Consider the following 27,383-nt stretch of genomic DNA (forward strand, 5'->3'; position numbering starts at 1 on the left):
GGTCCACAGACCAGCATTAAACCAAAAGTCACGCCGAAGGACCACTGCCAAAACAGACAGCCAAGTCACTAGGGGAGTCGCATCCAAAGAGGAAAACAGATAAACTGCAGCCCCTGGACCATCTGGCCTACCAGCTCAGCAAAAGCAGGGGGAGCTGTTCTCCCTCCAGGTCATGGCATAAAAGCTTACCCACTCAGTCAGAGTTTGCGACACCAGGGCAATGGTGAATACCGGCCTCAGTGCCGAACCAGCCAGAGTGTACATTTTGCGTGTACATTTTGCGGGCCATATCCTCCGCCTTCCTGTCAGCCGGATCCTTAAAGGCCGGGGACTCTTCAACCAAAATCATGGTTGCCTTGTTCAATCTTGAAACCGGAAGGTCCACCACCGGTGGAGCAGTCCACTTCTTAAAAAGGGACTCCTCATAGGGGTAACACCCTGTAAATCGCTTAGGAACCCCATGGGGACACTTCGGTTGTCCCCACTCCTTAGCAACAATTCTGATGAAGGTGGGTGCCTTACAGGAAGGAAGGGAACCCAGGGATAAAACTGCCCCAAGGAGGGATCCATGTCCAACCTAAAACCCTCCAGGGGGAGAGAGAGGACAGCTATTCACCATACCAGGAACCAGACAGGCACCACTCCTCCTCTCTTTTGAAATGGGGGGGCTGTTGGCCAGGAGGAACGCTGCAACTCCGGCCGAGACCCGGTCGTATGCGTCCTCGCAAGACGTTTAACTCGCATACCAGCCCCCCTTCCAGTGGGCCTATGTCGTGGCCAACCTAGCGCGGAGCTGAGGTCTGCGCGCGCTCGCTGGCCATGCTGGGGTGACCACTGGATCTAAATTATCCAGCCCGTTGCCCAGTCCGGCAGTTGATTGCAGATCTCACAGGAAAAAACCAGGAGAAAAATTTATATTGAAAAATAAAAAATTGTCAGAACCAGAGATCCCTGCAAGGAACTAGGGCCTTACTCCTGACTGGGCAGAAAAAAACTGAGTAACTATATCAGAGAGAGGGAGTATACCCCCTGGGACTGCCCATAGGTGTAGCCAGATTATTTTTCTGCCTAGTGTCCTACTACTTTAGGGGGCAGTATAACCCAATGGTCATGAAGATCAGAAGCTGTGCCCGTCAATGAATGAAAGAGAAATGAGTCTGGTTTGATGAGTAAAAAGTGTCTAAACACTTAGCAAAACAGCTTCCAAAACATTACTGAGATGCAATGTATTTTCCAGGATAAACAAATAATATGAGAATATTAATTTCTGTATGTCTACCTTACATTTTACTCCTCCTGGCAATATCACCCCTAACATGTCAAACTGTGCTAGTTAAGGCAGTAGACTGGCTCACCTAAAATGACTAAACGAATGATAAAAGGACAGTTAGACAAATCTATGAATAACCCAAGGTATTCCTCATGCATAGTAACACTTGAAACAGAATGAATTCATATGAACGTTTAGAACAGGACCAGAGGACATTGCACGATATAAAGTTCTGAGCAACAACAGATTAAGAAGAAAGTGCTAAACTTTTTAACTCTTCACTATACTCACCATTGACTCTGAAAAAAAAAAGTGTCAATTAGAGATAAGCAAACTGACTTGTGACCCATCAGTAGACGAGAGTATATGAAACTAAGAGTGCACAGGTAGCCAAAAAGTTAAAGAAAACAGATATTAAAGCTGAAGTCCAAGCTTACTATGGTCCAGCTTAGACCAATATAGATAGGCAAATCTCATGACTAAAGCTGGCCATACACTGATCAAAATTTGGCTGATTCAGCAGAGACTAGCCAAATTTTAATTATGTGTGACCATACTTGCTTGACAGAAGTCTGATCAAAGGATTATGTTGAAAAACTTTTCAACGGCTGCAGCAAGTCAGCTGTTGCTGCTGATCAGTGTATTCTGACAGCTGCGGGTGCCACTATCAGAATACAGTGTCCTGATTGGGGATTCCTCCATACACCTCATTTGTGTGCATGGTGGAATCTGTTGGCTGAAAAAAAAAAAAACTAGATGGATTGAATCACAGTTGGTTCAACAGGGACCGACGTAGATTCAATCCATGTACGGGAATTGATTTATCGATCGACTTCAGTAAAATCAGATTTTTTGCATGTGGTTACTGCCGGCGGGTATAGCTGCCTGAAGAACACAATAGCACTGCATAGAGATTCACCCATCAACACTGACACAGGATACTAAACGAAAAAAAAAGAGCTCAGGAGGAGCCACTGTACTAACATTCTGATGTTAGTACAGCAATCTCCCCTGCTGAGCTATGGAGTTCTGACAGGTAGACGCCTCCCCTGGCAGAACACACCTGTCAGCTCTGGTCGGGTGCCAATCAGCAGAGCTTTTTAAGTTTTGGCACCACCATTTTTTATATCACACCAGGCTGCTAGCACTTTCTGTGCTCACTGTACTGGCATTATACATGGGGCTACTTTCTTCCTCCCCTATCCAGCTGGTGTTTTTATGAGTGATGGTACTGCCCTTTGTGGGCTGATATTGGTCTAGTGGTCGGTAATTTCTTCCCTGCTGTCTACATTGGACTACCTTTTTTTTTTTGCAAAGAGTATTTTTACCATTGGATTTATACATACTGCCGAAAATTTCTCTCTACTAGCATTTCTCTTTGCTTCAAAATTTGGGCATAAAAGCTATACGTACAAAGTGGATCCTGAAGAAGCCCATCTCGGGCGAAACGTGTCGATCCCATCACCCTCTGTTTCCTTCAGCTTTGTTTGATATATAATAAGCATGGTAGCGATACCTATGTGCACAACCTACATGCTTGTTGATATTTTCTTCTAAATTTTACGGTGTATATTACATATTGTCGATTTTACTCTTTATTTCTTTTGTATATGACTGTATTGTTTCTTGCTTTTTGGCTATTTCCTCATGTTTCTTGCTTTTTGGCTATTTTCCTGTTTCTCTCCTACCGGGAGATTGAGGGAAACCTAACTTTTTTTCCTTCTTCGGTCATGCCCCTTCGACAGAAGACGGCCGAATGGGCCGAATGTTAGCCAGTTTCTGTTGAACTGGCCGATGCCGCTTGATATTCGGCCCGTGTGTATGGGGCTTTACTTATCAGAACAGAAAGCTGAGAGAATAACAACAATGAATTTATAATAATAAAAAAAATCACTATTATCTGCAATCTTTGCAGTAGTAACACAAAAAAATAACCCCCTAGGAAAATACATTTGTTTCAATTTAAATGAAAGGAAAGAGCAGCTACAAACAGACCCAAAACAAAAAGCAGAGGATTACCAATATCAAAGACATCTTTTAAGTTTCAACATGGCATCTTTTATAGGAGGAAAAATCTTTCCTGGTACAGAATAAATCCGACATACCTCACAGAGACTTTGGCAGCTATTCTTTTTCAAGTCCCAGTTTTCCTTGCATGGCTCCAAGCACTGTTGAAAGATTGAACAAACACTTAGTCAAACGGTTGTCATTTTGCAGTGTGTGTTTTATTTTCATTTCTTGGGAACGTAATACTGAAAACCAGGAGAAAAACAACAGCGGCAGACATAACAGTATTACTTCTGGTGTGACTCAGTTTGAGTCTGTCAGCAAAGCGTCCCCCTGCTCCTGTGAACTGAAAGGTTAGAGGAGTGCAATGGTGAGACTCAGTCCACCCATGAAGACTCTGAGCCTTCCATTTATTCTAATGTTTTTTTCTCGGACCTTATTATATTTGTCTGTTTTTAGAGGAAATTGGATCCTGATGAAATTCTATCATGTTTTTCCCGCATTTACAATTAACGGAGTTAATTATTTATAGCTTTGAAAGCTGACAGTATGCTTCCAGTAATGGCATTAAGGTTTTCAAACATTTGATACACAGGCACATCCGTGGTACTAGTATGAGAATTTTACCTTCCGGTGCTGGTAATGTAAGCAAGCCTGTATTTATATGATATGTTGGGGCCTATTTACTAAAACCAATTGAGAATATTCACTCAGTAAAATTAGTGGAGATTCAAATCAGTTATCCAACCATCTAAAAAGCTAATTTATTTTTAATTATTTCACCCGAACAAGACTGGGTATTTACCCACTTCTGGACTGGAAGATTTTCCCCCTCAAAGAGGAAGTAAACTCTCAAAAAAATGAAAAAAAAAAAAACTCTGTAAGACAAAGGCATAAAGAGCTAGTATGCATCGCATACTAGCTCATTATGAAATACTTACCTTAGAACAAAGCCCCCGCAGTGCTGTCTACTCAGCGACAGGACGGCCGACATGTTCGGCCATCCTGCTTCCTGGTTCGCGTCCTCCGACAATCTGATTGGCCGGAGGCGTGATTACGTCACTCCCGCGCGCATCCGCTGTTCAAGGCACAGGGCTCAGAAGGAACGGCACGGGTGGCCGTTCCTTCAGAGCGCATGCGCCGCTGACGTCATCGGCTGCATTAAAACTAAATATCTCTCAAACGGTGCAAGTTTAGGAGATATTTACAGTACCTATAGGTAAGCCTTATTAAAGGCTTACCTATAGGTACAAGAGAGGGTTTACAACCTCTTTAATGACCAGGCCATTTTTTGTGATTCGGCACTGCGTTATTTTAACGGACAATTGCGCGGTTGTGCAAAACTTTACCCAAATAAACCTGATGTCCTTTTTTTCCCCACAAATAAAGCTTTCCTTTGGTGGTGTTTGATCACCTGTGCAATTTTTTATTTATTGCGCTATAAACAAAAAAAGAGCGACATTTCTGAAAAAAAACAATATTTTCCACATTCCGTTATATAAAAAAAAAAAATTAAAAATCATTTTTTTTTTATCATTTTAGGCCAATTTGTATTCTGCTACATTTTTTTGGTAAAAAAAAATCCCAATAAGCGTATTTTGATTGGTTTGCACAAAAGTTATCGCGTCTATAAAATAGGAAAAAGATTTATGTCATTTTTTTAATCTTTTTTTTTCTAGTAATGACAGTGATCTGCTATTTTTAGCGGGGCTGTGACATTGCGGTGGACAGATCAGACCTCTAGCTGACTTTTTTGACACTTTTGGGGGATTCAGTGACATTACTACAGTAATCAGTGCTAAAAATATGCACTGTTACTGTAATAATGACACTGGCAGGGAAGGGGTTAACCCATGGGCGATCAAAGCGTTAAATGTGAGCCTAGGGGGTGTTTTCTAACTGTGAGGGAATGGGTTTGTGAAATCAACACAGAGACCTGCGTTCCTAAATAGGAGGAACACAGGAGCTCTGTATTGATAGCAAAGAAACAAAAAAGGGCGCACCGACCTAGCGCATTATCCTCAATAGAAGGCTTTATTAAAGTAACATTAAAAAATGGCTACTCACAGACGTAGATAAAATAAATTTTTTTTAATGTTACTTTAATAAAGCCTTCTATTGAGGATAATGCGCTAGGTCGGTGCGCCCTTTTTTGTTTCTTTGCTTTCAGTACCGGTGGACTACCCCAGTCCGTTATGGGCAGCAAGACCTAAGCCATCTAAGAAGCCAGTTGTGAGTCCCGGGAGGAGTGTGGTCGAGGGGCCTGGATACCAAGCGCAGGAGGAGGGTGGTCACACCTTATTGTTTTTTGGAGCTCTGTATTGATTCCTGAGAGAACAAAGGTCTGCTGTTTTTACAACAACAGACTGCCATTTTCTCTTCACTAGAAGCGATGATCGTGGGTGCCCGGCGACAATCGCGGCCTCTGGCCCCGTGGATTGGTTTCCCCCGCTGGCGAGTGGGGTCGCGTCCCCAGGATCGCTCCCGCAAACCGCCATACAGGTACAGGGAATCGTGGGACCCTGCCGCCGTATAACGGCGGCTGGTCTGCAAGTGGTTAAAGTGAACATGGCTATAATTTATTAAATGAAGATACTCAAATTCTTCTTTATAGCAGAACTTTCACCATAACAACACAAAAATAATGTTTTTTTTTTTTTTTTTTTTTTAGCAAGGAACATACATTCCACATTAATAATTATGCTACCAAAATCAGTGTGTTCTGTAAATTACCTCTAGCATTGTTCCCGTTTCTTCTTGCTGGAGGCTGCCATTTTGCTGAAGCCCAGAGCCCCTGAGCAGCAGTAAAGCTTTAGGCTGTCAGTAGATCAGCCTCTAGTGGCTCTGATTTTTGGCACAATGCCAAAAATGGAGAGCAACTGAGCATGTGCAGAGCAGGGTGAGACTGTGTATTACTGGATTTTAAACAGTATAGGCACTTAACTTTAATATTTCACATAGATATACCTGCAAAAGGGGACAGCATGAAGTAATCTAGCAGGACTTCATTTTCTGACTGAGGGCTGATGCACACCACAAAAACTTACTCCAGGTCTGTTCTGGATGCATTTTTGCATGTGTGTTTTTAATGTGTTCTGGGCATGTTCCGGTGTGTTTTTGATGCGTCTCCAGATGCATTCCAGATGCTTTTTTTCTTCTTTTATCCTTTTTCTTCCCCCTGTACTGGGGTCCAGTGCGTTTTTTGATGCATGCCAGTTCATTCTGGTGCGTTTTTGATGCATTTTACTGAGTTCCAGTACAGTCCGGGACAAGAAAAATGCAGCATGTTCTACTTTTTTTTCTGGAACTGGAAAGCCCTGGAACTAACCACACTGGTGTGAACTATGCCATTATAAAACATCTAATCCAATTTCCATGCATTTTTGATGCAGAAAAAAAATGAACTAAACTGCATGTGGTGTGAACTAGCCCTGAAGCACAATTTCCAGTATTTTAACTTCATTTTTAGGGAACTTTATTAATGAGTGAGGCCCAGTTCACACCAGATGCAGTCCAGTGTGTTTTTTACTGCATCAAAAATGCATGGAAAGTGGGTTATATGGTTTTCAATGGCATAGTTTACACAGGTGCTTGCAGTTCCAGAAAAAAAGAGGGACCTTGCTGCATTTTTCTTGCACTGGACTGTACTGGAATGCTGTAAAACACACCAAAAACACACTGGAACATGTCCTTATTTGAGGTTAGGAAAAGAGAGGGGGGGGGAATGCACCGGACTGCATCAAAAACTCACTGGAACATACATGTCCTTATTGGAGGTTAAGAAAAAAGAGGGGGGAAATGCACTGGACTGCATCAAAAACGCAGTGGAACGCATCAAAACTGCATCAAAAACAGCTTCAGGTGCCGGCTGTCATAACACAATAGCCAGCAGGGGAGATTTCTCTATCTGTGCTGTTAGGCGTGGAGGAATCTGTTAGATTTATTTTGCTCAACCCAAAGGCTGAACAAAAGAAATCTGTACATGTATGGTAAGTTTCAGTATGGACAAACATCTAAACAAACTAGTAGTAAACAATATAGTATTTTACCTGCCATAAAAAATTGTACTCTTTTCAGACAATTGTCTAATTTAGCCCCCCCCCCCCCAAACTCTGTACAAAGTCCTGACCCTCTACTTTTTTCAATGCAGTCAAAGCAATATAGTTGGTCAAGGTTGTCACTGGATAAATAAGAAACAGCAACTCACCTCTAATCAGCAAGTCTAATTTGTTGGATTTACAGCATGTATTTGTATATGAGCATATAGCTGTATAGCTAGCCTGAGGAAAAAGGTTTATCTTTCCATTTTAACCACTTGCCGACTGCCTAACGCCGATCTACGTCGGCAGTCAGCCCCTTACAGGCAAAGTGACGTAGGGCTACGTCACTAGCTTGTGAGGGTCTAGGGAGCGAGCGCGCACCGCCGGAGGCGCGCTCCCGCGTGGTCACGGACCCCCCCGCGCGTGTGACCAGCGGACCCGATGTCTGCCGGTCACTCGGCGATCGGCGGGGGAGAGGGAGAATGTCAGGCAGCTTGTGTAAACAAGCTGCCTGTCATTCTCCTCGCTGTAAAGACACTGATAAAACGGATCTAGTATGTAGATCCGTTGATCAGTGTCCTTACAGCTCAAGCCACAGCCAATCACAGTAGAAAGCACGCCCCTAGGGATACACACAGCCCCTCCCTTCCAAATAAAGTTAACGCCTTCACAACCAGTGTATTTTTACAGTAACAGTGCATATGTATAGCACTGATTACTGTAGAAATGTCACTGGTAACCCCAAAAGTGTCACAAATGTCAGTCAAGGGTCCAATCTGTCCACCCCAATGTCGCAGTACCGCAAAAAAAAAATCGCAGATCGCCGCCATTACGCGTTAAAAAAAAAAACAACAAAAATGACAAAAATCTTTCCCTTTGTTAGTAAACGCGATAACTTTTGCGCAGACCAATCAAAATACGCTTTTTGCGATTTTTTTTACCAAACATATGTAGCATAAAACAAATTGGCCGAAAATTTTAAAAAATTTTGATTTTTACTTTTTTTTGGGGGGAATTTCATATAAAAAAATGTGAAAAATATTGTTATTTTTGCAAAATTGACGCTCTTTTTTTGTTTATAGCGCGTGATCAAAAAATCGCACAGGTGATCAAATACCACCAAAAGAAAGCTCTGTTTGTGGGAAAAAAAGGACGTCAAATTCGTTTAGGTACAGCGTCGCACGACCGCGCAATTGTCCGTTAAAGTCACGCAGTGCCGAATCGCAAAATACCCCCTGGTCAGGAAGGGGGTAAAATCTTCCGGGGCTTAAGTGGTTAAACACTTCCTTACCTCTGGACATCATATGATGTCCAGGGCATTAAGTGGGGATATCTGAATGATGTCTCCCGCCTGCAGCTAATTTTTTTTAGCCGACAATTTACTTGACCATATCAACAATCATAACGGCTGTTCAGCCACTTGATTGTTCTTACAGGCAGCGGAAGGGGACGCCCCCCCTCCCACTGCCCTACGGTGCTTCTACCGGCTCACCCATGCGATCTGCGAGCCGGAGAAGGAATCCACCAGCGGCGGAAGTACACCATAGAGAATACCAACAACCAGATGGTCCTGGCAGTCTCTATGACTCTTGGAGGCCTGGACACAACATTATGACGCCACGCCTGGCCTGGCAGTTGTAAATACTGCTATGATCTCGGCTGGATAGCCGAGATCGCTTTTTTTTTTTTTATTTCAGTCTTTTCAGCCTGTAGGATAGATCTGAGGTCTTATTGACCCCAGATCTCTCCATAAAGAGGACCTGTCATGCACTATTCCTAATACAAGGAATGTTTACATTCCTTATAATTGAAATAAAAGTGATACAAAAAAAAAAAAAAATTAAGGGAAAGTGTAAAAAAATAAATAAAAATAAACTAAACAATAAAAAAATAAGAATAAAATGTAGAGTGCCCCTGTCCCCGCATGCTTGCACGCAGAGGGGAATGCATACGTACGTCGCGCCCACATATGTAAATGACGTTCATTCCACACATGTGCGGTATCGCCACGAATGTTAGAGCGAGAGCAACAACTCTAGTCCAAGACCTTCTCTGTAACTCTAAACTGGTAACCTGTAAAAAAATATAAAGCGTTGCCTATGGAGATTTTTTTTTGAACTGTAGTTTGGCACCATTCCACGATTGTGCGCAATTTTAAAGCATGACGTTAGGTATCTCTTTACTCAGCGTAACATTATCGTTCACATTATATAAAAAAATTGGGCTAACTTTAGGGTTTTGTTTTTTTTAATTCATAAATTCATAAAACGGTTTTTCAAAAAAAAAAACACGTTTGAAAAATTGCTGCGCAAATACCATGTGACATAAAAAGGTCTCTGCTAAAAACACATATATAATGTTTGGGGGTTCAGAGTAATTTTCTAGCAAAAGAATTATGATTTTTACATGTAGGAGCGGAGTGCCAGAATTGGCCCGGTATGGAAGTATTTAAACAAGTTTGGACAATCAGCTGTTACAAAGTTACATAGTCAGTCTGGTCAAAAAAAGACATAAGCCCCTTTAGTTCAACCAATAAAAAGGGGAAAAAAGTCCTAAAAAAGAAAAAAAATCATACAATCCTATACAGACAATACAAAACTCATAGCTGATCCAGAGGAAGGCAAAAAAAACCCCAGCAATGCATGAACCAATTTGGTTCAGCAGGAAAACTGTTACTAGATTAAAGACGGTTATACACTGATCAGTTGGTGGCCTTGATGGCACCCTACTGCCCAATATCTTTTGACTCATAATCAAAGGAACCAGATAATTTCCATCCATATAGCGACTGCCGCCAATCACTTGCGGTTACTGTTTGGCTGCCCCCTCTGACAGCTGCCGGTGGTGGGCGGTCATGTATGGCCAGCTTTAGCAGGTCCTTCACAATGGTGCTCAGAACCAGGGAAAACGTGGCCTGCATCTTTACAAGCCCAAGATTCTGGACCTTTTAGAAGGTAGGCATCCAGGGCTTTAAAGACCTTAAAGTCTTCCATCTTTAGCAGCACTGTAATGTTATAAAACCCCAATGTCTTTATAAGTACTATGAGATAGTGTGGGAAAGAATAAATTCCTATGTAGGAAGAGGAACAAAAAAATAGATCAATGTTGTCTCACTTTATCAATTGTGCTTTCACTTAATTAGAGAATACACATCTGGAAACTGTGTATTCTGCACAAAACATTTAAATTATATTTTCTTAACTCTTCACAATTTACAGAGTCAGCAAAAAAAAAACATTAATGTATTGAAATTTTTGCACAAGTTGTTTATGAAAAGAAAGACATGCCAATTATCCGCTGGTCTCCATAAAGAATGTATAATTTTGGGTAAAATAAATGAACTGTACTGTCAGCATCAGAATTCTCACGAGGTTGTTAGCAAAAGAGTAAGCAGAAAACGGAAATGGGGTGTGACACCATGGTAAATAATTAATTGGAAATAGGATAGTGTATGTTGGAAATTGAGTTAGGGTAATAGAAAAACAGTGCTTATTCCTAAAGGATGATTTCTCCCAATAAGTTCTGGAACACTTTGGGACTCATTCTGAAATATGATAGCAGCAAACAGAATAAATTATGAAGGTATCGCATGCCCATTACCAGCTAGATCAACAAAATGAATGCAAACACTTAAATGGCAATGCTAAGCTAATTAATAAAAACTAAATTCCAAGCAGACATTGAAGCTGAATTGTAGGTATTTAGTAAAAAGTAAAGGGGCACTATGAGTTAAAGTGTTTGTAAAGGCACAAGGTTTTGTAAATGCATGAAGGTAAAAAACCTTCTGTGTGCAAGGGCCCCCCCAGAGCCCCCTATTGCTTACCTGAGTCCTCTCTCCATCCAGCGATGTCCAAGAGAGCCTTGCCTATCTGGGGACTCGCACTCCCGATTGTCTTTTGGCAGGAGCGGGAGCCATTGGCTCCCGCTGCTGTCAATCACAAGCCAGTGAGCCAATCAGGAAACAGGGGCCAAACCACGGCTCTGTATAAGAATGAACTCACAGAGCCATGGGTCAGGAGTGTGCATGTTTGGGTGCCCCCAGAACAAGCTCTTGCTGTGGGGGCACGCGGCAGGTAGGAGGAGCCCGGAGCGCTGGCGAGGGACCCGTGAAAAGGGGGATCTGGGCTGCTCTGTGCAAAACCATTACACAGAGCAGGTAAGTATAACATGTTTGTTATTAAATTAAAAAAAACAAGGCTTTAGTATCACTTTAAGTCCAAGGAGCTGCATGACAGCTCCCGGGCTTATCTTCCCAGAAGATGGCTATTACCAATATTAGAGTCGGTCCACTGCTATTAGAATCGGTACATGCATGCTGTATGGTATCAACTTTCCTTCTTCTGCTCAGTTGGATTAAGCTCCTTTAGCATGTATGAATATCTACATATGCTGTAGAGTTATATACCACTTTTTTTCCCCATTATCCTTATCCGGATCTATCTGTGTCTTACATACTTTTCTCTCCTTCTTCTCTTGTCTTTGTGCCTGTATATTTATAGAAATGTTTTCAATTGCTTTTGATAGGTAAAAAAAAGGTGTAGATATATATCAACTACATTATATTTATATTTCTGTTTGTAAGTTCTTATCCAGATCATGTATCTATTGAGCTTCATTTGCTTTTTAATTGATTGTGTTGTATGATACTTTGATCCTTTGACACCTCCCCCTAGTGGTATTTATAGCTTAGCACATATCCCTGTATCATGCTTGATGGAGGAGCATGGCTGCCATAACATTTGCAGCGAGCATGCACGGAAACACATCGCACTCCAGTGACGTCACTGCCCTACCTCGCTCAGCTATCTGCGCCTTGGTCTGAGAATTCATCTACTATACGGCCGGCTTCCTACTAACATTGGCCTGTGGGGTACTCTCTCCATGGCGCACCAAGCGGACTGACTCCACGTCTACTGATTACCTTTTGGGATATCCACATTATAAATGTGCCTGTTTTAATCTGATGATGTTAAATGCCAATCGTATGGTTCTCATTCATTTTTTTTAATCCTACACTTAGAGGTGCCTCTCCTTGTTCACTTGCAGCTTTGCTGGAATCTGGCTTCTATTCCCAATGATGGTGGCAGCCCTCAGTGATTGGACTTTTTAGTGTACACTGTATATTACATGGACTTTTATGGATTTCATCTATAAGTTTATGAGAACTGTAGTAATTGCACCTTTTTTCTTGTATTTTTGCTTGCCCCTCTTCCTGCCCAACTACAGAAGCCTTTGTATTATGTATTATTATTATCACAAAATACAAAGGCTTCTCTGAATGGGCAACAGAGGGGAGGGGCGGGCATAGCTGCTTTTCATGTGTGCCTTTCTCTCCTTTCTCATAGCCCAAGTGTCAGAGTCATAAACCTGTCAGATATAAATAAAAGACATAAATTCAGGAGATTATGAGTTATGCATCTCATTGGACTTAACTCACAATGCATTTGCACTTTTTCCAAAGTAAGTGGCTGAATTCCTGGAATTTAGCTTTAAAGACACAAGGAAATGTATCTCTGTATTCATTTATACATCAATAAACATGTTTTTTTTTTTAAAGTAAGCAGTGTAAGTACCTGAAATGAACTGGTATTAGATCTTGCAATCTCTGCACAGCAGAGCTCAGACAAGGAGAGAGGGAAATGCACAAATAGCTGTTCAGCTTAAAAGAAGCATGCTAACTGTATGAGAGAGCAGAGTGACAGAGAGATGGACTCATTCTGCCTTTTCTTTCACTGTCTACTCATAGGCTGGGGTAAGGATAAAACCAGTGGTTACCTAACTAAAACAGAAAAAATGAGTATCCTGTGCTGTGTTGCAGAGCTGTGTTAATCTTAGAATTGGATGGACAGAAATACAATCCATTTGGCTGGTAATATAGCTGCCATACATACATATATTGGAATTTTTATTTTTTAAACTACTAATGGCAGTTATCAGTGACTTATAATGAGACTGCAATAGCGCAGCGAGCAATCTGACACTAACTGACGCTGGGGGGAACTGACTAAATGCCACTGGAATCACCAGTGACACTAATACAATGATTAGTGATAATGCTATACACTGTCACTGTAGTAAAGACACTGGCTGAAAAGGGGTTAGGATCTAGGGGGATCAAGAGGTTTAATGTATGCATAACAATATTTACTCTGTGTAATCTGTGCTGATTTTACAAGCAAATCTTTTTGTTTCTTATCCCTGCAGGGATAAAAACAGAGAGAGATCTTCCCTCTGTCCCGAGCCCTGTGTTGACTGTCAACACAGAGCTCTGGGCTGTGATTGGACACAGCTGATCAGCAGTTTCCGGATGTGAATCATAGTTTACAATCACAGTGGGTTTCCCGGGGAGGATGGGTGGGAAGGTGCACATGTGCCTGCTCTAGAAGCAGGCAGAGATGTACCTATGCATAATTTAGCCTGCACGGGCCGCCTGTCCACAGTACATTGCACGTGGACAGTTCGAAAGCGGTTAAAATGGTGTGTGCACCAAAAGTTATTAATTAAGGCTCGGTTCACATATATGCGATGCGGGAAGGCTGCGAATTCGCAGCCTTTTCCCGCATCGCACACGCACCCCCGGCAGTTCACACTGCCATATGCGATACGCTGGGGGTGTCAATGAAATGTTAACGACACCCCCAGTTTGATCGCATATCGCAGTGCGATCGTGCAGTTCGCACAGGATCGGATCGCACAAGTGTGAACCGCTGTGCGATCCGATCCTGATGCGGCTAGAAAAAAGGGTCCTGTGCGTGTTTGGAGCGGCTGCGGTGCGAATTTAGCCATACAAACCGTATGGCTAAACTCGCACCGCACAGCCGATCGCATGTAATGTCGGAGCAGTGCGCTCCGATATTACATGCGAACCCCGCACACGCACAAGTGTGAACCGGGGCTAAAGATCCATTTGTATTTTAAATAAACAAAAGCTAATAAAATGTTTACAAACAATCTATTGCTACAATCCAGTTTCTGGCTGTCAGTTTCACATAAATGAATTACACATAAGATTATTTTTTATCTCACATTTATTTTAATAGCAGCTCCAGAAAACGACTACTTGTTATTTATTTGATGTCATAGAATGTAACAGTTTGCTATAGATTGCAATCCTATTAATTTAATTACGTAGGGGAACTCTAAGGTTATTTTCAGGACACAGTTGTGTTCGCTCGAAATCTTGGATGATACCATCTGAAATCTTAGTACTTGTAAATTGATTGGTTGATTTTGACTCAGTGCCAAGTCTCTGCATATTTTTAGCCGGCCAGCATACTGCTGAAATAAATGATGTGTATGTTATGGCTTTCCTGACAGAACCGTAAAGCAGATTAATGGAGACACGACTGGATAAACCATGTTGACATTTCATTGTTTTAAAATATCAACATGTTATAATTCAGAGATAAATAAAGCGTTGTTCAGTATATCACGCCCATCATCCCACAATGTCCTACTTCCTTTAGACGTAGGTTAGGAAAAATCAGATCACATTACTATATATATGATTGTGGCAGATGTACTTTCAGACTGTGGACCTCCAGTTACAATTAGTGATGCACCGAAATTTTAGCCACCAAAAATGATCGGCTGAAAATAGGGTAGGCTGATAATGGCTGTCGAAAACTTGATTTTGACGCAATTTTACCCCGATTTTCTTGAATGTATGAATTTATAACAGTGTATATGGTTTTCGTTTGGTAAATTCAATTTATTCCTAAATCAAATATTAAAAGCCAACAAAATCTTTCCAATGATATTTGAGAACTTTTGCTTGAATTTTTTCAAAATTCTACTAGTGCATACCCAGCTTGAGGAAGAGGAGTTATAATACAGGGACCTATGTTTTTTTTCAGAATTCCTCCACATGTGACTAGCTGTTAGGAGATATGTAACCCTAGATGTAAAAATAATATAAAGAGTTATTGTTTTTAAGTGCATTACCCTTGGACACATTCAATTAATTTATTGAATGCCACAAAACATACAAACATGAAGAATAAAATCGCATAAAACCAATCCACCTCATGTGGAAGGACATGTCCCTGTGTTTAGGACTGCAGGTGCGTTTCGGGAGGCAAACTCCCTTCCTCAGAGCTGGTCCATCATCTTCAAGGCTCAGATTTATACTGAACATACCAGTGTAAATCCCTCCCCCCATAAAAGAAACGTGCACTGGGTGGGGCCAAAGGGAACCCATATGGACCAAAGTGTCAACATGGGGACATCTGTAGTAATCACCAGCCATCCATGAATAGCCATAACAATCACCTTCCATACATGCTGGCTGTATCCTAGCTTCCCCTCATGGTTCACATCTGAACATGAACTTTCAGTTTAAATCAGCTAAATGCATTACAGGCGCATCAAAACAAAGTGTGTTCAAAACGTTACAATTCATTTTCTCTATAAAACAGCCATAGCTTGGGTATAAAATCCTTAAATAGAAAAACCCTTGTTCTCTGTGTGCTACAGCGGTCTCTCTGCATAGCTCTAACATACTCCCTGCTAAGTCAGAACTAGAGCTCTGCATACAACGAAGCCCATACTCCATACTACATCTGTTGAGGCAACTGGAAAGTTTTTGGCTGATTTAAATGTAAGTTCAGTTGGTCTCTAAGCCCAATTAAAGGGGAAATAAACCCATTAATTTAATGGTTTCAAAAAAATAGTTACATTGTTGCCAGCATGTCGGGAATGTTAAAGCCAAAAGTGGAAACTCTGCTTATCTGCTTTCTCTCCCCCTCCAGTGCCACATTTGTCACCTTTTAAAAAGGGGCCGGGTACCTGTCTGCACTTCCAGGAAACCTGGCTGCAGTGAGATGGGGTGAGGTCCCCCGGAAGTTCGGCCCCCCCTTCTTTTTCCCTCGCCGCCTGGCAATTCACAAAGTGCAGCGCGCTTCAGACGTGCATTAGGAAGCCAGTTGCCTTACAGGCAATGGCGGAGGCAGCCTCTGAGAGCCGACGGAAATATCGGCTGGGGTGATTCCAGGATAGGTAAGTGTTTTAGTATTAAAAGTTGGCAACTACAGTATTTGTAGATGCTGAATTTTAATTTCCTCATGGGGGCTGGCCCTCCTCTTTAACTGTCACATATGATTTTGAGCTTAACAAAACTGTCAAACCATTAAATGGCTGGTGTCGTATATGATCACATGTGCAGTACCATGGCACTTGCAGATCAAACAGAAGCTATGATGGCAGCTTCCTTGGCTGAAAAGGATAGAAGGGTTTAGTTCTGCTTTGAACTCTGCCTACACTTACCTCCACTCCAATGATGCAACCTCTGCAAGCTGCCTCACTGATGCTAACATCTTCTCCCCTGCCTTTTCTAGGTTCAGGATCTTTGGGAAGTTATGAAATGACCTAACTCCCATGCATGGTATGAAATGACCTAACTCCTATGCATGTTATGAAATGACCTAACTCCCATGAATGTCTATGGGACTTCATTTTTCCCCGCACCCTGCAGATGCTGGGATTGTACACTGAGTTGTGTATGTGCAGCTCAGTAAACAGTGTAAAAAAGACTGCGAAGAGGAAGATAAGAGGCCTTTACTGTAGAACCGGGGTGTCGAAACTATGGCCCTCCAGCTGTTCATGAACTACAATTCCCATGAAGCATTGCAAATCTCTGATATTCACAGACATAACTAGGCATGATGGGAATTGCAGTTCCTGAAAATCTGGAGGGCCATAGTTTGGACATAGCTGCTGTAGAAGAAACATAGAGGTTGACACAGGCACATAGGCTTTTTTTTTTCCTAGAGATGAGTGAATGTGGTAAATATTCACTCTGCAAAGAATATCCAATCATGTGCAAGCATACATTATTTTTTCCACATGATTGGGTATTCTTTGCAAAGTGAATGATTACCACATTTACTAAGCTCTGGGTAAAATTCCCTTGTGACGTGCAACTTCCCTTAACACTGAACAGCCTATTTGCCTTTAGTAAATCCACCTCATAGTAAGCCTCTTCCGATATTAAATATCGTCATGTTGTTTAGTTTCAGACCACAGCTCCACTTTAATAAAGTTATTTTTTACAGTTGTTATTTTTTTTTTTACAAGAGTGTTTAGATGTAGAAACATAACCCTAAGACTTACTAAATGCAGGACAAGTTGATTGTAATAAGACATGCTTAATCCAGCTTTCAACCAGTGCCTTTGAACTCTTGCTCTGTCAACAGCATATCATATCACCAATGTCACCAGTCACTCTGTCAACGAGCAGATCCAATCTGGATCCACTTGTATATCAATAGCTACGAACGTGATGCTTGTAAATATGAGTGCAATGTGGTTTCAGTGTTAAATGGGTGTCCAAGAAAGCCTGGTACAATTTTAAAAAGGTATTCAGTGTATTTAGTGAAGCCTCACTAGCTGGTGGAAGATGACACCGGCCAACTCAAAACAATTTTTAGCACCACGTACCTCACTTAAATGTTTTCCTGGCCTAGAACATTTGACGGCTCTGTAACTAATACAGTAACGTTCGAGGTGAAGTTCGTCACTATGTTGAGAATTTGACAGCCGGAAGAAAGGAAGTGTACAGTGGCTGACATAGAAAAACATATGTATTCATAAACCCTCTCTTTCTGCCTGTCTGGTTAGGAAATAGAAAACGATGTCAAGAGCCCTGTGGCACTCCGTTATTACATTATGTGCATACATTTCATTAGTCATCTGTTCTTAATGTTTTCTACAGTAAATAACAATAGAAAACCACTTCATGTGTAGCCAAGCAGAAAACTAGCCTAATTTTCTTTATTTACTGCTGAATGGCATCTATCCTGGAGCTGAATATAGGATACAAACGATGCGGAATTAATGCAGCAGACGATGTATCAAATATATGTATGTTCATGGTATTTTTTTTCAGTATACTGCTCCAATCTAAAAGAGATATAGCAAATATTTTTTTTGCAAACCCTACATTAAAGAAACTACGTAGAAAACGTTATCTTATTTGATTAAAAGTTACCCAAAATAAATTGTGATGTACATTCACACTATTACATTCTTATTGTTCCATATTTTGATTATTCCACATTTAGATCTGAAAGTTCTCCCATGATTGAGATCACACCTTAGACCTGCACCCCCAAAATAAGTGATTTATTTTTACAGAATTAGACAATGACTGGTAGAATTGTACTGTGAGAAACAGCATGGTCCAACCGCTTGTGAATTACTGAGCAAGAAGCAGATTATACATATTAAAGTATATATTACCCCCATATTTCATATTTTTGGTATGTACCATGTACTTGTATGAAAAAGTATCCTGGTCTCTTTGTATTGTTTCCTTTGTGTGAAATATCTGGTTTTCCTGTCAGTCCCTCTGGATGAGAGCACAGCGTGGTCAGTTTACTAGCTGCACTGGGAACCCTGCTTGCTCTCCTGCTGTTTCTCCTTCCCCAGCTCACCGAGATCCTTATGCAGCTCAGAACACAGATTATGTGATCACTTTTAAAAAATCTCCTCTCTGTTGGAAGAATTGTGGCTCACTAGGATCCTCATCCCATATATGGTGGTTATGCCCTGTCCTCCTGAACTTCTGGTCTTCTAATTTATATCTAGTATTACTGGATCCAATATCCCACCCACTCCTATAACCGCAATACTTGGTCTACACATGGATTCCTGGAACTCTGATTTTCATGCAGTAGTCACCCATTTTTTTGTTGCAGCCCACTTACTCATTGCTCGTAACTGGAAATCTCCAGTACCTCCTGAACCCACACTAATCACTCACCTCTTAAATTAACAAGCTTATTATGAATACACTTCTGCAAAAGCCCACCTCTAGAAAAAAAAATTCTTCACCAAAGGCAAGCCTGGCTAAACCACCCTAACTGTTCTCTAGAACAATGACACCCTCAGTGTTGAATTCATTCTCATAGGATTCTTCTTTTTTCCCCATTTATTCCCATAATTTTGATTATATCAGGAATCCATGTCTATACATTGTCTACCTAAAGGAGATGTCTAGTCAAAGCTTGTTTGGCTGTATATGTCCTATGGATCACAGAAGTGCAGTTCGTTTTGCACACCAGTGACCCGTTTTCAGACAGCAGGCTGAAGTCCGCTCTCTGCTGACATCACAGAAGTCAGTCTAGTCACCAGGTCATTAAGACCACTGAGTTGGGATCCGCCAGGTGCCTGGACCGACACCCAGCTCAGCCTCTCAGTGAGCTGCTGAGAGCCTGAGCCAGCCGCTCTCCGCTCCTCCCCAGCCCAGCGCTCCAATGAGCAAGGAGGGGGTAGCGCACAAAGAGCAGAGAGCTGCTGACTGACAGTTAGCAGCTCTCTGCTCGTGGAACTGTCAGAAATGAGCGCTCAGCAGTGTTTGATCGCTCAGTTCTCAGTGCAGAGGCGCCGGGGGACAGATGCAGCATCAATCCTAGGTAAGCATAATTAGAAAAAAAAAGGAATCCCATACATCTCCTTTAAGCTTATTATTGCTCTGCTTACTATACTCATAACCTGTACACATTTATTCACCCTAACTCAATAACACTGGCGGTACCGACACATGCTCATGGTCATAAAAACGTAACTCCCCTTCTCTCGTTGATCCCCTTTCCTCTATACCTATGCTATCTTCCTTTTTTCTGTCTTCCCTTTCTTTGTAATGCCCTCTTCTTCTGAGTAGGCCTTTTGGCCCTTACTTTACCTCTTCATCTTCTATACACCATTTATAGATTGTCATACACTTTGTTGGACTACTGGAAATCTCTTTTAATAAAGATTTATTGAAATGAATATCAAGATTGTACATACTACCTATTCATGCTGTCAAGGACCAAGGTTTGCACTTCATCCCCATCTACTACCTGGTTATTCAGCTATAGCTGGGGGCTCTATGGCCTCATACTCCACTTCTTCACCTAGATCAAGAAAATCCACATACTAAACCTCTGTGTTGAAAACTTGTATTTAGTTAAGGTTCATATGTTTAAATATTAACATTCTAGCTCAGCTCTGGTATTTTAGCATGAAACAAGATCAACCTTTGTAGTTTTATAATGTCTAAAAGAATGATTGACCTTTACAGAAACATCCATTGTTAAAAAAACGCTAACACCAAAACTATCAGGGAAATTGCAGATAATTTGTTATTGATTGTCCTCTTCAAATTCCAGTCACACTAGTCAATAAAACCTACCATTTCAGACCACCAGTGATTCAGAATCGCTCCTTTGTCTGAATGACAATTTTGTTCTTTATTCTGGAAAGGCCGTGTTTCATTTAAGTGAACTATTTTCACAGGGAGGGATGGGTCTGGTTTTAAGACTGCCTGCCTCGGGGCTTTCTCTTCTAATTTCATGCAATAATAAAATGCTATTGTTTCTTTCAGGATGCAACATGAGTGGTGGCCCAGTTAACATGAATATAGCAGGAAAACCGCCTGAAGATTAACATAAAAAAACAGCTAAAACTAAGAAAAAAAGACACATTTTGTTTACTCCTAAATTAACTATTTTTGTGCAATGTATGTCATCTCTCTCTCTCTCTATATATATATATGAAAGCATTAGATAATTGCTAAGAGTACAGCTCTTAGCATTTCAAACAAAGAGAATAAACACACTAATAGCATATCAAAGACACATTCAGACTGTTTGTTGCATCACTAATAATTCCACCTTTCTTTAGCATATTGGATTACTCAGGTGCTGTAACCAAATAAATATAGCACCATTTTGTTGTGCTTTGATTAAAAATTCCTTTCAGTGGCAAGATATGAGGACACTTGGAGCGAAATGCAGGTTCACATACTGTTATGAGTTAATAGTCCCAAAGGTAGCCACAGCACTTTATGTTTGAGGTAAATGCCCAGGTGCCTACCAAAAAAAAAAAATCTTTACAAATCCAAAACAGGTACAGAGGCACTCACGACATTTTGAGAAAGATGGAGCTTGATTGAGACATTGACAATAAAATGCAGCTGTTTTAATCCATCTACTCTCCAAGACCTGTGAGTGCCTCTTTACCAGTTTGGGATTTAGATGAGGTAATATAAGCATGCTATAATAAAAAATAAAAAAAATGACCAGTGGCTTAGGTAATAAAGTCAGTAAGCTTTCATTGAAAATATGGAGAACTAGTGCAGATCAATGTGGCTGGCAACAACTATGCAGATGCATTGGACAAAACCCTCACGTATCACAACATAATCCCGTCACTCCCTCAGGAACATTGTTTTGCACTAAAAGCGCTTTACTCATCTCCTGCCTGCTTATCCATTTTCTCTAAGGATAAATGCACTTTATCATTGGCACCTTATATTATTACACTATGTTTTTTGCTCTGCAGTAGGATCTGCAATTCTTCACTATCTATACCATTAGCATACCTGTACACTACATGCATATAACTTTTGACAACTCTGGTCACTCCCAGTTCAAGACCTTGTTTGGAAAACTGGCTAGCACATTTACTTGAGGTGCAGTCTTATGGACTCAATTTCTTTTTTTTTCTAAATTCTTTATTTAGTCAAGAAGGGCATAAAACGTAAATCAGGAAAATCCACAGTTAACAGAGCAACATCTTGAGAAAGGTATAATAAGCACTGAACACATATGAGGTACGATACATGCAATAAGAGCAAAACTGTATGATAAAATATGCAGTGTATAAAGAAGAATAGAAGTTATCTTGTATACATGACATACAAGAATTGTCACTAGATCAGACTCTAAGATATAAGCAAGAAGATTGGGATCCCCGCTCCCACCGGCATCTGTCTCACGGCCGGCTCTCAGGAATGAAGAAACTCGCCCCAGGGAGCAACCGACCATGTCCTCCCCGCAACACCCTTCTCTACTGTAAGCATGCCCAGGGAAAAGGGGATAGGGGGGGAAATTGTCTCACAATTCCAGAAGAATCGAGTAATCTAAAAAGTATCAGAAAGGTAAGAGTAGCAGAGGGTCAAGGGGGGGTTGAAAGAGGAAGGAGGGGGGCAGAGATGGCCAACCTCAGGGCCAACTAGCAGTTAGGCAATAAGATCCCTGTATTCCTCAGAGAAGGTGAACTCATGCCAATAGAACCAACGCTCTAGAAACGTATCTATCGTACCTTGTTCTGCCGCTACAAGATCCTCCATCCCATTGACATAGGCAACTTCACTTTGCAACATAGCCACCGTGGGAGGCTGGGACTGTTTCCATAGTAGGGGAATGCAGCTCCTGGCCGTCGTAAGCAAGAGCGGTAAGATTGATTTCCTGTAGGAAGTTCTCAGGAACCGGTGGTGATGGAGAAGGAAAAGAGCTGGATCCAGGATAAGCTTATGGTCAGTAAACTTTTGGGCAATGTTCAGCACCGCCGACCAAAACGGTCTGGACTCAATTTTTATTAGGGGGATTTTTATTTTTATTTTGTAATAATTTATTGCGTTGTGCAGATACAAAACATATTTCAAGGGCCCAAACCGAATGTAGGACTCAATGTTGCATTCTAATATCAATACAGGCGGTCCCCGAGTTACAAACATCTGACTTACAAATGACTCCTACTTACAAACGAAGGTAGACAACAGGAAGTGAAAGAAAATTTACCCCTAGGAAGGGAAATTCACTCCTGTAAGAGTTATCATGGGAAGAAGGTGTATCCACTGAAGCTTTATCACCAATCCTTGTTTCCACAACAACCCAAAATTTTCAAAATCCAATTGTCACAGGGACAGAAAGTGAGGTGAAATCTTCTGAACAGGGGTACAGACAGCAAAACAAATGTTACAGAAGTGTTAACCCAAAACGTAAAAAAAACATTTTTTGGCTGGGGCTACGCTGAAAAAATGTATCTGTTCCGACTTACATACAAATTCAACTTAAGAACAAACCTACAGTCCCTATGTTGTTTGTAACCCGAGGACTGCCTGTATGAGGGATAGTAATAGTTACAGAGAGCGGTCTACGACGCCATGAAAAATACAGACACAGCATATATATCACATTATAAGGTTCAGATTGTCCCGATGAAAACATTATGGGGTTGATTTACTAAAACTGGAGCATGCAAAATCTGGTGCAGCTCTGCAGAAAAACCAATCAGCTTCCAGATTTTTAAGCTTAACTGAACAAATTGAAGTTAGAAGCTGATTGACTACCATGCACAGCTGCATCATATTTTGCATTCTCCAGTTTTAGTAAATCAACCTCTATGTTTGCAGACGTCAACAGGACCCCATTCCATTTAGCTCTCCTCGGGACAATGAGGTATGAATGATCAACTCAGCACAATGCAACTGAGGGTATTTTAAATATTGTTATATGCAAGGGATGTGCTTTTATATTTGTACTGAATAAAGATCTCATGAATTATCAAAGTGGTGCAGGATGACCGCAGTTGAGGAAGACACAGTTTTGACACTGATCAGGTAATTCATAAGAAAAACATATGCAAAATGCTCATTGTATGGAATCCTGAATGCAAAGGTTAAAATAAATCATCCGCCACATTTAATTAAAATGTTGTCATTAAATAATGAGGCTTGAATGATGTATAAGTACATGCAGCCACATTATGGGCACTAATTCCTCATAAACATGACTTGCTGGTAATTTAAGTCACACAGAGCTTGTATATTGCACAATCAAATCCTTTATTTGCCCTATTACTGGCCTATCATGAAGGCAAACACTGAAAAAATTACTTTGTGTAAACTATTCATCATAGCGTCACTTTGGCAGCTAATGTTGAATGTGTTGTTGAATGATCTGTTATAGAGTATCAATCAACATTAACTAGATCTAATCCTTATACTGTTAGCATTAGTAGAAAGAGATGTATATTATATTTACTTGTTTTAAATGTTTCTTTTTATTTCTTCAGTTGCTTCCTGGTTTCTGGCCTAGGCCAAAATGATGTCATACATCCCAGGAGCCTTCATTTTTTTTTTTTTTCATCTGAAAGAGGAGGGAAGGGACTTTCTTAGCTAAGCACACACTCCTGTCTGCAGACCTGAGCTAAGGACAGATAGATTCCAGGAAGTAAATGCTACATAAATTTTATGGCCTTGCTTAAGATGGTTAGAAATGCTAGGGAGTGTTTTTCAAAGTGATCTCTCAACAAACCAAGGCATAGAGACATGAATAGATGGGTGAATTTGCTTTAAATAATATAAATTATATAAATAGCATTTTCAGTTTGTGGTACTCAGATCCAGTTAAGTTCCACTTTAATGTAATTTCAAAAGTAATTTTCAATATTTGTACAACTAAAGCTGAAACGAAATAATATTTGGTGATCCGGCCATGCCGATCCTTGTTCAGGCACTTCCTGTTGTGGAGTCTGTCCTGTTTTCCAGTTGGCTCATGTGTTGTCACCCTTTTACAGGGGCTTCTGATGGAGCCTGCAAGTGGTCTAGAGGAAAAGAGATTTTGTCTCCAAATACGTAAATGTTTCTTCATAGTAAGAGCTGTATAAATGTGGAATAGACTCCCTCCAGAGGTGGTTCTGGCTAGCTCACTAGATTGCTATAAAGAAGCCTGTATTCTTTCCTAGGTGTAAATAATATAACTGGGTACTAATATTTCTAGGTAAAATTAATCCAGGGAATATCTGATTGCCTCTCGGGGGATCAGGAAGGACATTTTTTCCACTGCTGTAGCAAATTGGATCATGCTTTGCAGGGGTTTTCGCCTTCCTCTGGATCAACTGTAGGTATAGGATTGTGTACGTATATGGGATTGTATGGTTGTGTTTTCTCCACTGTTTTTTGTTTTTTATTGGTTGAACCAGATAGACTTGCATCTTTTTTTAACCTGACTAACTATGTAACTATGGTCATTACAACACATGTTTTTTAGGTATAGTTGAGTCTCATCACCATCAGGAAGGCCTTCCTGAGTATTGTCATGCAGCCATCAGTGAAGTGCATACATGAAGGCAGGATATGGCTGCACAGACAGAGCTCTGCAGCACTGAGAAGCAGCAAAGGATGAAAAAAAGGTGCTTTATCTAACCAAATGTCATCCAGTTAGGGTTTACGCCTACTTTAAAGCTTGAGCTAACCTGACAAACAAACCCCTCAATGTTAATATGTCAGTTAGTCTGCCGTAGAGCTAAAATATTAGTTTAGCTTAGAAAATCTTGGAAATGGTTATTTCTGTGCATGGTAATAAATTCACCTATATCATAGCCTTCCAAAGAGAAACAGTTACGTTTTCATGGGCTGTTGTTACCATCAGGGATAGAGCAAATCTTGTCTCAGTAACCAACTTACATAGATAGAGTGATAGCAAGCCATGGCTGGCCACACGGCATTAGAAGGACACTGGAGTTCTTAGGCACTATTACGTGTCAAAAAAAATTAGGAACCGAAGCTCATCTAAATTAACCCCTTCCGCCGAATGATGGCTACAGCGTGAGCTTACTTTGCCGGGAGGGTGTCTATTGGCCTCCTCCTGTGATCGTGCTTCTAAAGCGCCCCCTGTGATAGCTGAGTCCTTCAAATTCAGCTGATCACAGAACGGGTTAAAGGGCCAACTACAGCAGCCCTTTACCACGTGATCAGCTGTGTCCAATGACAGCTGATCACAGATGTCAACACAAGGCGGTTATCAGTTTTTCTTTCCTCATGTTGTCAGCTTGAGGAGAAAAGAAGAAAGCCAATAACCGGCTTGTGTTAAAGGGACATCAATGCCCTGATTATCAGTGCAGTCCCACCAGTAATGCGAATCAGTGCGCACCAGTGCTGCCAATCAGTGCCTATCAGTGCTGCCAATCAGTGCCCATCAGTGCCTTATTATCAGTGTCAACTATCAGTGCTGCCTTTCAGTGCCGCCTACCAATGTCTATTAGTGCCCATCAGTGCTGCCTATCATTGTCCATTAGTGGCATCTATCAGAGCCCATCAGTGCCCACCAGTGCCGCCTTATCAGTGTCCATCAGTGCCATTAACCAATGCCCATCTGTGCCATCTTATCAGTGCCCATCAGTGCAGCCTATCAGTGCAGCCTCATGAGCGCACATCAGTAAAGGAGAAAAATTACCTGTTCGCAAAATTTTATACCAAACTATGAACTTTGTTATTTTTTTTTCATTTGTTTAGCAGAAAAAATTAAACACAGTGGTGATTAAATACCACCAAAAGAAAGCTCTATTTGTGTGAAAAAAAATTATACAAATTTAATTTTGGTACAGTGTTGCATGATCGCGCAATTGTCATTCAAAGTGCGACAGCACTGAAAGCTGAAAATTGGCCAAGGCAGGAAGGGGGTGAAAGTGCCCAGTAGGCAAGTCATTAAATTAAAATAGAAAATATAATGGTGAGTTCTGCAGTCTATAACTCTAATTTCTTTAACTCTAGCTGATTTCTATCCTGTGATATCACTGACAAAAGATCAAATTTCAAATGTCAAATGTCAGACCTCACCAGCTGCAAAAAGGCAGTGCTCTCCTCAAGGTTTTGCTGGGCGTGCCATCAAACTGTGTTCAGTGGCCACCCAGCAAAAAAATGCTGTGAACAGCCCCCTCCCCGCTTATAATATTTAAGCTCCTGGCTCCCTTGTGTGCCCAGGATGACAGCAAACAGATTTCAGATGGAGAGCAGTGGAGATCAGTAATCTTTGCTGTACTGAATTATTCTGCAAATGGCTTTTTATGCATCGAGAATCTCTGTGTTAAGGATTTCCATTCATTTTTAAGGGCTCTCAACACAAAAAAAAAAAAAAACACACCTGTGCTTTGGCAACACACATCTATACATTGAGGTGTACTATAGTACAGTTGAGTTTAGGTCTACTTTATAATAACATATTTATTGGGGTGCTATTCAAAAAGAGTGTACAGCAATGCACATATAACGGTCTTAGCATGTTACCGATGTTACATGGTGACATTAAGCTGACACCTACGCTGCACAGGTGTCAGGTTATTTTTGCCCTGTTAAAAAGGACAGAAACATGGGTGGCATTACAATGTCTGTTATTAAAGGGGGGCATAGGCACTTCTAACAGCTCCCTGTACTTCCTGGGCAAAACATCTGTTTGCTCTCTTCTCCTCACCTCTCTTCTTCACCTCAATCATTGGAGGATCTTCACTGCACAGTTCAG

At 41.1% G+C, this 27,383-nt stretch overlaps 1 protein-coding gene across 1 annotated transcript in view; it reads right to left on the reverse strand.

Moving 5' to 3' along the window:
• ANOS1 (anosmin 1) overlaps nucleotides 1-27,383 on the reverse strand; it is a 235,153-nt gene that overhangs the window by 110,789 nt on the left and 96,981 nt on the right. The window contains exon 3 of the mRNA XM_082245044.1: nucleotides 3,376-3,438. Within this exon, the coding sequence (XP_082101170.1) occupies nucleotides 3,376-3,438 (63 nt within the window). The remainder of the gene's footprint in view (nucleotides 1-3,375; nucleotides 3,439-27,383) is intronic.

Source organism: Pelophylax lessonae, assembly GCF_965119305.1.
Source record: "Pelophylax lessonae genome assembly, chromosome: 2".
Taxonomy (NCBI): domain Eukaryota; kingdom Metazoa; phylum Chordata; class Amphibia; order Anura; family Ranidae; genus Pelophylax; species Pelophylax lessonae.